The 12368-nt window shown below is 44.2% G+C and overlaps 1 protein-coding gene across 2 annotated transcripts; it reads left to right on the top strand.

Annotated features, from left to right (window-relative positions):
* On the top strand, positions 642-3312 carry LOC8064080. 2 transcript variants are annotated; one of them, XM_002443152.2, is made up of 4 exons: positions 642-906; positions 1008-1223; positions 1444-1653; positions 2676-3312. In XM_002443152.2, exons 1-4 carry the CDS (start codon positions 901-903, stop codon positions 2730-2732), a joined length of 489 nt encoding a protein of 162 aa, XP_002443197.2. In that variant the 5' UTR covers positions 642-900; the 3' UTR covers positions 2733-3312. The 2 variants fall into 2 exon arrangements, with proteins under 2 accessions (XP_002443197.2, XP_021301632.1); XM_021445957.1 differs by having other exon boundaries at positions 1005-1223.

The raw sequence follows: 12368 nt of genomic DNA, 5'->3' as shown, positions 1-12368 counted from the left end.
AGAGTCGTGGCACCAATTCATGGCCACTCAATGCAGCAAGCATTTTTAGGCCCTGTTTAGTCCTAAATCATTTTGCAAATTGGTCAAAATTGCTCATCACATTAACTCTTGCGGCACATCTATAGAGTATTAAATATAAATAATTAATTGCATAATTTACTTGAGATAATTTTTTAAAGTCTAGTTAGGCTTTGTTCAGTTCCTAAAAATTTTTGGATTAGCATTTTAATTTTTATTTGACAAATATTATCTAATCATGGAGTAACTAGGCTTAAAATATTCGTCGCGTGAATTACAGATAAACTGTGCAAGTTTTTATTTTTATCTATATTTAATGCACCATCATGTGCCGTAAAATTCGATGTGACGGAGAATTTTGAAATTTTTTAGAAACTTTTTGAAACTAAACAAGGTCTTATTTAATGATTAGACAATAATTATCAAATATAAATAAAATCCTACTGTCGACATTTTGCCAATTTTTATATTTTCAAAAGGGAACAACTGCCAACGCTGCAAATCTGTGATGCCCGTGTCTCGTTCTCCGCGCTTAATAATGAATGCATGCCGAGGGCGGAGTCAATCAAAAAAAAAAAACAAATATGGTCCTGGCGCATGCAGAAGCAAACGGACTCTCTGGCACCCATTAAAAAGCACCCCAGAAGAAAGGCGCCTTTGCTTCCCTCTCGTATCGTAGCGACGGCCTTTTCTTCTCCGCTCCGCTCAGACAAGCAGCAGCAACTTGCTCCTCTCGCCTCCTCTAGTTCTTCTTCCTTGTCTAGGAGTAGGAGTGTAGGAGTCGTCGTCTTCCTCCACGGGCACGGAGAAGGAGAAAGGAGGGATAACACACACGCATCCGCCGCCATCGTTGCTTCTTCACGGCGAGCTAGTATTATATTCATGGAGGTAATAATCTGCTCTAGCCAAGAAGCACACATCTCTTCTTAACTTGGCTTGTCCTTCATTTGATAAACGAATGCACGCATGCATGCATTACGCCGCAGCAGGGGCAAGGAGGGAGGAGGCGGCAGATCCCGGCGTTCGGGAGGTGGAACCAGCACAGCGACGACGACGACGTGCCCATCACGCACTACTTCGAGTCCGCGGTGCAGGCCGGCCTCCTCGTCAGGCCCGGTGGCCACTGCTACCACGCCGCCGCCGCCGGCGAGCTGGTGCTGTTCAGGTCCTCCGCCTCGCCGCCTCCACACAAGCCGGCCAAGAAGGTACTGTACTACTACTGCTGCTGCTAGCCCTAGCTAGCCTCCTCCCGTGAGCTCATCTCTCTCATCAGTGTCTGACAGTCCCTCAGACAGCATGCACACCACAGTGCCTCCTGCTTTGAGCCTTTGACCCTTGTTTTGTTGCTTTCTCTTAAACTGTCTTAACGGAAACGGATGGATGGATCGTGAGATGTGTGTGACACAACACATTTTTCGTCATCAGGTGCGGAGCACGACGACGATGGAGAGTAACGGTCACCACCAGCAGCTTGAGGCGGGGAGCAGGAGGCAACCGCAGCGGCAGGAGGCGTTCGTGGCCGGCGACGGCGGGTCCCGCGCGGCGGCGAGGCCGAGGAGGCCGCGGGTCGTTAGGGCGGCGGTGGACGAGGACCTGTACAAGGTGCCTTCCGATATGCTGCGCAAGAAGAAAGGGGTACCTACACTACCATTTGTTTGCTCCTCTCTACGAGTAGTCTCTTCTCTTCAAGCTTTGGATCTAACTTGCCTAGCCTCGTTTACTCGTTAGTAACGGTAGATTGCGCGTAGAAATAATGATCCACAAATACTCCAAAATAATATACTACTCCCTCTATCTCTATCACAAATTATAAGTTATTTCAAGAATCCTAGAGAGTCAAAGTATCTCAAATTTGACTAAATTTATATGATAATAATAACATTTATGATACCAATTAAGTATCATTAGGTTGTTCGTTAGTTATATTTTCATAATAATATCTATGATGTCATAATTTTTTCTGTAATATTAGTCAAACTAGGCCTTGTTTAGTTTGCAAAATTTGTGGTTTTTGGCTACTGTAGCACTTTCGTTTTTATTTGACAAACATTATCTAATCACGAAGTAACTAGGCTTAAAAGATTCATCTCACAAATTACAGGTAAACTGTTTAATTAGTTTTTATTTTTATCTATATTTAATACTCCATGCATGCGACTAAAGATTCGATGTGATGGGGAATCTTGAAAATTTTTGCGAACTAAACAAGGCCTTAAGATATTTAAATTTTTTAAGATTTTTTGAATAACTTATAAATTGAAATAGATTGAATATATGGTATGCCACATCAAAATAGCATTGCACTTTGAATGTACCTAGTGCATCCAGCATCAGTCGTGCACGCTTCAAAATTATAACACCTAATGTTGTTAATAAATATAACAGTGCTTTTTTTTAACCAGTTGACTGCAGTATAAATCCTCCTGCTTTCCGGTTGCGTTGCATCTGAAAAACTGCTTACTGGTACATCAGATCCAAGCTATAAATAAATTAGTAAAAGAAAACAAAATATTTTACCCTCTAATTAATTAATTAATTAATTAGTTAATTCTCGAGATGATCACCCTACTGTATTTGGTGATAGTTTAGTTTCCAGACCCAGCAAGCAAGTTGACTTTAAAGCTCGCTGTACTTTCTCTTGTTTGTTTCTCTTTCAGAGGAAGCATGTGAGGAGCATGTGGATGGGCTGCGTGGGCCTCAACTGCGTCGCCTGACCAGACACGACCCGACGGAGCTTCCGCCGTACCGGTAGCCTTTTCTTCCAGCTTTTTCGCGTCGCATGGAAACAAGAGACACGACGACCCGGCGGCCAGGACGGACCAATGTGCATGCACATCCATCCAAAAGCCCAGCAACTAGCTGCTCCTGTTCCATTCCATCCACCGGACGATCGTCAGTCACCACCACGTCGTCGTCGGACACACACCTTGCTGTGTGTCGTGCTCCATGCACCGACGACGTCAGTCGTCACCTTCTTCCTGCTTGCCGTGTGGCCGTACGTGCTCTTGTTCCCGTTGGACACACAGCGAGTCCGTGTTGCTTGCACCCTGTGGACAACGCAAGAGCTAACGTGATGCCTGCCGTCCGTCCATCCGGATGTCGCACATGTACATTATTGCCTGTTGGTGTCATGTACTTTACGTATGGTATATGGGTAGCTGATGAGTTTATTGTGGGCGCGAGTTGTCTGTGGTCCATTGTGGGCGCGTGTATACATCTACATGCATGCACTTTTCAGTTTATTATTTGGCGACAAGCTTTAAAATATACGTACTACGTTGTTAAATGATTAAATGATGAAAGTATACACCCAAACACTATGAGCCAATCACATTTTATAAGCCTGTTGGCCTTGGCAGAAAAAAAGTACTGTTTGCAGATTTATTGTGAGAAAAAAATACAGTTGAATGTCTAACAGATTCGGCAGATACGCTCAAACGAACATAGCCACATGTGGGTGAAGTGCGTGAAGGAATATGTGAGACATTTCAGTCGGCTCATAAAATGTGATGGTTATTAAAAGGCAAAATAGCCATCAATGGACCTCTACGGTAGTTAAGTGGATAGTAGGGAAAAGCTCTCAAAAAAGCCTACCATTGAGAACCTTGCTGGCATGCTAAATGATGTAAGCTTAGATGTGCAAAATTGACATTAATTGATGCAAACGTGTTGTACATGCTTAGAATAGGCAACACACAAAATTTAAGTCGTTTGAACCCCATGGGGGAAGGGGGGGGGGGGGGGGGGGGGGGGGGCGGTCGTCATGTCTTGGTGCCCCCATTGCTTTGGTGCAGTGGTTTGCATATCCCCTTGCTCTCTGTTATAAATTTCCCTAAAAAATATGACACCTAATGTTGTTAATAAATATTCAAAGACCAAATTATAGCCCGGATTGTCAAACCATGAATGCTTGTGAACATAACTTTGAAGTTTGGCCTATACATACTCTTTAGTCCCGGCACACAAACTTGTTGCTTGTGAGACTTCTTTTTAATTAGCAAGACGTATCAACTAGGGTATCGTGAAGTGGGATATGGTTATCATAAGAAGCAATCTTACCTATCTAGTTCAACTGCTTGGAGATTTTATTTTGATCAAAATGTTCTAAAACCAATGGCTTCACAACTCCTCTATGCTAAGACATGTCCTATCAAGGCCAAATATGCCATGCATGATGAATTTTCTATCTTTTTCCAACTTGGTTTTGTTTTGAGTTTTGTCAAAGGTTGTGAATCTAGTGACAAATTTACCATGCTCTTATCATGTACACACCACCTAATATTTTTTTTATTCTTGCTTATCCTACTTTCCTAGTTGTTCTAAGTAATATCCGCGGTACAAAGTCGGTGGTAGGAACTTCTTTGAGTCATTGTATTTTTTGTGCATACGAAGGAAACACATGCGTGATTTTCCAAATTGGAAAATCGAAATGAAATCCTTTTTGTTCATTCTATCGGGACCTTTTTGTATAATAGAAATTAATTAGAATATTATATTCCATCTCCACCAAATAATACTCCATGTTTTATATATGATCTCTCTTTCTCTCCAAAGATACTCCATGCATTAAAATTGAAAAGAAATACTATGATGATGATAAAAGAAAGGAAAAAATGAGAAAAATATAGCCATGACCCCAAAATAATGTTCATCCTTTCATTCGACACAAGTTACACGTCTTGAATACACCATGTAAAGCTCTATTTAAATTTAGTAAAACAATATATATCAACAAGCAATGGGGAAAATGAAGACCATTGTGGAAGCCTAAACGGGAAATGAGTAAAATATACAGACTACCAGGTCCAGATCTAACCTGACAGTGACACTTTTCATATCACTATCGGGTATTGTATTTTGATTTGACAGACATATATACTCCCTCCTAAATTAAGCGTCGTTTTCGGTTTTCGTATTCTAAGTTTGACTCTATTTGTAGAAAATATGTGTAATATTTGTATCTCCAACTAAATTTGTTAAAAACTAGATTTAAATATCTTTCCAATAATACTAATTATGTAACATAAATATTAATATTTTTAATATATATTTAATTAAAGTTATTTCTCGGGAAGCGAGAACGACAATTATTTTAGGACGGAGGAAGTACAGTTATCTCACACCTTGAGGGGCCCGATAGTGACACTAGTCATTATTATATATTACTGTCAGTTGTTATGTTTGTCCACTTCGAAAATTTTTTAGATTTTGGTACTGTAGTATTTTTGTTTTTATTTGACAAATATTGTTTAATTATGGAGTAACTGGACTTAAATGATTCATCTCGCGATTTACAGGCAAACTGTGCAATTAGTTTTTGTTTTCATCTAGATTCGATGTGACGGGCAATCTTAAAAAGTTGTTGGTTTTTCGGTGAAATTTATCATTGGAAGCTATCTTTCTAGACTATTATCAATAACTTTATTTTGATTAACAATCATCTCTGTTAAAGCTGGTTGGTTAAAATTATTATCTTGGTAATTACCTTTGTAGTTTGATCTCTGTTGCTGATTCCACCCTTGATTCTGTTGGTTCCATCCTTGATTTTGTTGACAATGATAGTTGGTGTTGTTATTGATGTAGTTGACATCTTCTTGGACTTCAGGACAGTTGTTTCCGATATGGCCAGTGCCTCCACACTCTTCACAAGTTATGTGTGAATGTGGACGAGCATGACTTAATTCTTCTTTTGTTGATCATGTTCATCAGGCTTCTTCATAAGCAGGTCCATCTTGGCAGACAACATGTCCACCTCTTTGACTTGATGTGTTCCTCCTCTCTTGCGTGATTGAGTGCATTCTTCATTTTATCCCTGGTTCGAAGCTATCTTCTCAACGAGAGTGGTGGCTTCATGAATAGTGAGTGACAAAAACGGTCCTCCAACAGCTGCATTTATGTTCTCACGAGCACTAGTGGTAAGCCCATGATAGAATGTCTGCATGAGTAGCCAATCCTACATCCCATCGTGAGGGCATTCTGATATGTAATCTTGAAAGCGTTCTCATGCCTCAGGGACAGATTCATCGTATTGTTGCTAAAAAGTTGAAATCTTTGCATATAGGGCATTGATTTTGCCTACAGGAAAGAACTTTGCTAGGAAAGCAGTTGAGCAGATATTCCATGTATTCTCTCTGTTGGTGTAGAATCATTGCTTCGCACTTCCCAAGAGTGAGAATGGAAAGAGGTGGAGTAGTATGGCATCCCTTTCAACTCCTTTGATGGTGAATGGGCTGCACATCTTCAGAAAGTGTTAGAGATGGGCACTTGCTTTCATGTGCTTTCCCACAAAACTGGTTGCACCATGATGATCAAAGCTGGCTTGAGCTCGAATCCTTCTTCTCCCACATCAACTGCTGGTCCAGTCCTGATGTTGGCAGTGGTTGGAGCGGAGAATCTCAGAGAGTCTTATTGGCCATGGCTTTGAATACTGGTGTCAAACTCCTTCTTGGTTGGTCTTCTTCTGATAAAGTGGTTGGTGATCTCTTCTTCACGAGCTGGCCTCTAGCTTTTCTAATTATTTTCTCTGGATCCTCAATGTAGTTTGTCAAACAAAGAAAACTAGACATACATTACCTTGTAATAAGATATTCACAAATAGACAAAAGATAGGGTAAGCCTGTTTGAGTAAGATCAATATTGTGGCTCAATTATCACTTGTGTAAGATTATTCCTAGATGTTCAAAATAAATCTATCTAAACCTCCTTTTGCCTTCCCCAGCAACGGCGCCAGAAATGCTTATTGATATTTCTAATATGATTACAAATAAGAAATTCAAACTCTATTCTAGTAAAGGCATTAGAAATATTTGGGACATCTCCTAGCATTGTTTAAGTTAGGTTGTCATCCCCAACACAACACCAAAGATGTAGTTGTACTTATGATCATGGCACTATAAAAAATAAATAAAGGTTATCCGCAAGCGCACAAATAAAATACACCTGTTGTAGCATTTCACCCAGGAAAATTCTAGGTATCGTTATTTATAATTATACCACTAGGAAGGCATTGGAGGTATGAAAGCTATATCTTACACTTGTGATAAGAGTTCCACTAGATCAATACTCAAAATAGGGATCAATCATATCATAAATAAGGATAATTAACAACAAGTCAACATATCTCAAAAGGATCCCACCAAGCATTTCCTACATGGGCGTGATTCTAGAAAGAACTAGAAAGTAGAGACTAACTCCTAGGGTTATTCTCACTATAGGTCATTGAGCTATCTTAATTAGTGCAATTATATTTAGTAATCATAGTCATGACTTAACTTTTATCCATACAAAAGAGACATTGCTAAAGTGGGTTAGGAACATAGCAAGACATCACCCCGCAACTTTGCCTTACTAGTCCTATATTCTCAGCAGAAACCACTTTCGCTTGTCAGTTTCTTGCAAACCTGTGGGCTTCTTTGTTTATCGCTTGAGAAGGGTCATTGGGTCAGTGTTTGATGTGTATTTTCACCTCTAGAGCAATGGTGCCCCAAACTAGGAGAGGGAGAAAAGGCTTTGGGAAGAGGAAGAAGAAACAAAGTGGTCCATGGTACTGTCAAAAGCGCAAAAAATAGCTGCAAAAAGAAGCTCAGCAAAGAAAGTTAGATTTGCCAGCAATTTAGTTTGCTGCCCTCCCCCGACAAAGGTTGTTTCTACTAAAGATTCTTTGATCAGAATTAGCTCAGTTGATAATATCTAGTCCTCTATCAGTTCAGATCGTATTCAGTCCTCTATCAGTCCAGATCGTCTCTCTATTCAGTCTCATGCTTCTGCTATTCAAAATGATGATCAGGATGTTCAACTGCTTGAATAGCTTATTGATCGGAGAATTGCTCTTTTGACGTTGCACTTAGGTGGCAAGATAGCTACGTCCTGGCTTTCCAAAAGTTCTGCAAATCTCTATCAATTGGATCTTTCAGCAGAACCAGAGGCATCTCAGTTAGTTCAGGTTCACTCTCCTTCTGCAAGTTCAGAAATGCTTGGTCATTCAGCCTAGCTGCCTAACAGTTCTATTCAGTTTGATAATTCAAATTTTGATTATGGTCAGTGCTCCATGACAAATCAAACATTAAAGATTTTGAAACCAGCTTCAAAAAAATGTGTTGCTGAGGATTTATGTTGCCTTGGGGCTGGTTACATGGTCAAGGATATTGATCATGGCAATTATTCTACTGGGGGCTCAAGAGGCCCCCAATCTCTTCTTGACATTAATAATGGCGACACTATCGAAGGGGCCTCTTTGGGGAGTAGCGTTCAAATGGAGAAATTGCAATTGGCTTCCTCCATCTCTTGCTGGTGTTTAGAGTGCTTGAGGTGGGCCATCGGCCAAAGGAATGCAATCTCCTGGTAAGATGTTTAAAATGTTTGAATTATGGTCACTGGGCCTGGCAATGCCTCTCCAAACGCCGTAAAAAAAATTTGGAGGCCCAAACTGGATGGGCCAAGGGTCATTGCGTCCACACCTAAACTAGTCTGGAGGCCCAAATCTTTGGTGACTCCTCAAATCCACCCGGTGCCATCTCTAAATAGGGGGACCCAGGTTGGTGGGTTCACACCTCCTTGGGAAACAGAAGAGCCAAGCACCTTGAATCCTTCGGTTACTAGTGCCGAGCCTCCTTATATTCCTAGTGCCAGTGCCATTGCCAACAGTTCACATCCTCCCAATTGGGGTTTTCTCTCGTCCCCTAGCTCCAATCAAGAAACCATGGCCAACTTTACCTACGATCCCACCCCCTTCCTCCCATTCGGAGCTCACATGGAGGACGGATGGCAGAGGCTGGCGAGGATACGGGTTACGCTGGGAGGTGAACTAGAGAGGCACTATAGTACGCCATCGTTTCCTTCGACCCACTGTCGAACCCGATCCATGCTCGCACCATGCTCAACAATGTCGTCAATTTCCTTGAGGCGCATTTTCCGGTCAGAATCTTCTCACTTTCTGTCACCGCTGGGGCTTGGGCTGGTGGAATTTAGCTCGTCAGTCATGAGGCAGAGTATGCTAGACATCAGTCCAATAGAGTACAATGCTACGTATGTTCTTCATGTTGTCAAGCATGATGAGGCTGGTAACCTGAGAGCGGTGGAATACAGTCGCGAGAGCTGGATCATGTTTTTGGTGTTTCCTCTTGACTATTAGCTTGATGAATTCATCAACGCTACCACAGCTCTGTTCGGTCATAGAGTCCACTAGCACAAAGGTCCCAACAAGAGCAGGTGCCTGGTCAAGTGTCTGCTTCTCGCTCTGGATAGGGTCCCAAGGAGTGTGGTGATCTCCCAAGGCACTTAGATGGGGGCAATGGTCGATCATGGACTGTCCCAACATTCATCCTAGGAGGGGCCTTGCCTGCTAAATTAGTTGCTGATGAGGACCCAGACCCTCTGTCGACGAAAGCTGGTCGGCAGTCTACCTTGGGGTATACCCACGGTAGTAGTTTATCGGTAGACGGTGCGCAAACTACGAACTCGATGGTGACACAAGACACGGACAAGCTTTTTATCCAGGTTCGGCCGCCGAGTTGGCGTAATACCTACGTCCTGCGTCTGGTTGTATTGATTTGTGTTGAGAGAATATGATGTGTCCTAGGGGGGTCCCTTGCCCCTCCTTATATAGTCTGGAGGGCAGGGTTACAGATCTGGAAACTAATCCTAGTCGGTTACAATTGCCATGGATAATTCGATATCAATTCCTATTCTAACCGACTAGAATCCTGCTTGATCTCCCCATCTTGTTTCCTTGCGCGAAACTCCAGGTTGTCGGATCAAGCCTTGAACTCGTCTCGTAATGGGCCAAGCTTCCTGGCCGAAGTCTAACCGTAAGGGTATAGGGGTTTATACCCCCACAGCTAGTCCCCGAGCACCATGTATTGTGATGTAACACGCCGTCTTGAGCTTCTTCGATCAGTGAGACTTGACGTCTTCAATAAGTGGGAAAGTCGCCCAAACAGTTGCAACGGTTCTTTGACCAACTCAAAAGACAGTTGATCAACATTGACATCGAAGAAGCGAGTTGTTCGAAGAATGCATGGTGCTCTAAATTAAAAAAGATTTCTTTCCTGGTGAAGTGTGCCCACTTTACTTTTTTGAAAGGTATAAACATCAAAAAAGCAAGCATATTCACCGCAAGGTGAAGTGTGCCCACTTAGTCCCCGAGCCTGGTAGTAGGTGACGTAGGCACGTGGTGCCAGGGTCAAAATAAAAGTCCTCAAAGAAATTCTGTAACTGAGATGCATCGCCAGATGCATCGTACCGATGTAGTCCCCGAGCTTGCTGGAAGGCGAAGTATGAGCCTTGTAGCAAGGTCTAAAAAATTGAATTTACCAGTCCGTCTGCAATTGAATAGACTAATCGACCAGTCCCCGGGTGTATAATAGTATGACGACCAGTCCCCAAGCACCAAGTGCGCTCCTTAGAATTCTGCGTTGCTATACTGTACGACCAGTCCCCGAGCATCGAGTTCTCGGTGGTCGGTGCAGTCTTTGAAGTTCCGAGCTGATAGACTGGGCGACCAGTCCCCGAGCGTCGAGTGCTCGGTGGTCGGTGCAGTCCTTGAAGTTCCGAGCTGATAGACTGGGCGACCAGTCCCCGAGCGTCGAGTGCTCGGTGGTCGGTGCAGTCCTTGAAGTTCCGAGCTGATAGACTGGGCGACCAGTCCCCGAGCGTCGAGTGCTCGGTGGTCGGTGCAGTCCCCGGACTGTTGACTCTCTGGCATATTTGTCTTCTTTTTATTGAAACGATCTTTTCAGTTAAAGTTGACATGACGAGACCTCCTGATGGGTTGTCAGATGGACGCATGAAAAGTTGCGCCTGGCAACTGTACAGCCGCCCTTTGCGTGGTTTGAGAAAAAGGGAACCATCAATTGGTACGAAAACTCCGCCGCATTAATTGTCTATAATCATTATAAACCGAAGCGCCGCATCCGCCGCATGGCCCGCCCACTTCCCGAGAATACGGGAAGTGGGAGAGGTGGAGTTGCGGGTTATAAAAGCCTGACAGTTCCGCCTGTACTCCTTACCCTGCCATTGCCCTCAAGCCTTCCATTTTCGCCTCCTTCAATCACCTGCATCTTCGTAACCCAAATCCACTTCTCACCTCCAATGGCGAAGAGCAACGCCAAGAAGAGGGCTGAACTGATGGCCAAGGAGTGGAAGAAGTCCCGCAGCACCACCAAATCCCTCGGTGACCTCGTCGACATGGGACTCCTGCACAGCTCGGAGCTCGGCGGCTGGAGAGCACCGGAAGGAGAAAGCTTCCCCGACCCTCGTGCCGGTGAGATCGTCGTGTTTGAAGATTTCGTTAAGAGGGGCTTTGGGGTTCCGGTTCATCCTTTTCTCCAAGGTCTTCTTCTGTATTATGAGATCGGGATTTGCAATCTGCACCCGAACTCAATTCTCCTTATTTCCACGTTTATTCATCTGTGCGAGGCCTATGTTGGCATAGAGCCGCACTTCAATCTATTTCGTTACCTTTTCTGCTTGAGGAAGAAGGGAGCAGTTGGAGGCTCCAAGGTTGCATGTGGAGTGTACCTCAACCTTCGTGACGGAATGAAGAATCACTACCTGCACTGTCCATGGAACACTTCCTTGACCGAATGGTATAGGAAGTGGTTCTACGTCAGGGAGGAACCGGGCAGCTCCACGTTCTGCGACGTGGGGTACATTCCCGAGAAGAGGGTAAGCTGGACCGACCGCCCGGAGTTCGACGGTCAAGTGGCGGATCTGATGAAGCTGATCGACTGGTCGCGCCTGGATGGGCTTGGCGTGGTCGGCAACTTCATTTGTCGTCGGGTGATGCCCTGCCAGAAGAGGGTGCACTCGGCGTACGAGTATTCCGGAAGCGTGGACCCGACCAGGATGCGACCGGAGATCTTGGAGAAGGCGGAGGTACAACGGCTGTTGAACGAGCTGTTCAACTTTGCGGACGGAGGCTTCATCCGCGGCAGTGATCGGGTGCAAGCCTTCAAGTTAGGCCGACCAGCACCAAAGGTATGTTGCAGAGTATTTTGTTTTAGCATTCGTATATCGTCTGTAGCTGACTCATCTTTGTTGCTTTTGCAGATCGGCGATGTCGACCGGTGCACAGTGTATGTATCACTGGCACCGGGGATGGAGAATCCTGCGGGAGAAGACTTGCCAGAAGGCAATGCTGCTAGGTGTACTCGTTACACCAGCAGTGAGGAGGAACAAGCCCGCCCCGTCCCGACCACCGAGGAGAGGGTAGCGGGGAAAAGGCCATTGCCGGCAGATCCCTTGCCGACACCGATGTTGCCGGCAGATCTACCGGCGGAGAGCAGCCAAGCGCCGAAGCGTCGTCGGCTCGTGCGGATCGTTGACGACGACGACGACGACGAGGAGGCTGC

The sequence above is a fragment of the Sorghum bicolor genome, chromosome 8, assembly GCF_000003195.3.
Source record: "Sorghum bicolor cultivar BTx623 chromosome 8, Sorghum_bicolor_NCBIv3, whole genome shotgun sequence".
NCBI classification, from domain to species: domain Eukaryota; kingdom Viridiplantae; phylum Streptophyta; class Magnoliopsida; order Poales; family Poaceae; genus Sorghum; species Sorghum bicolor.
This window is presented reverse-complemented; position numbering and strand designations above follow the sequence as displayed.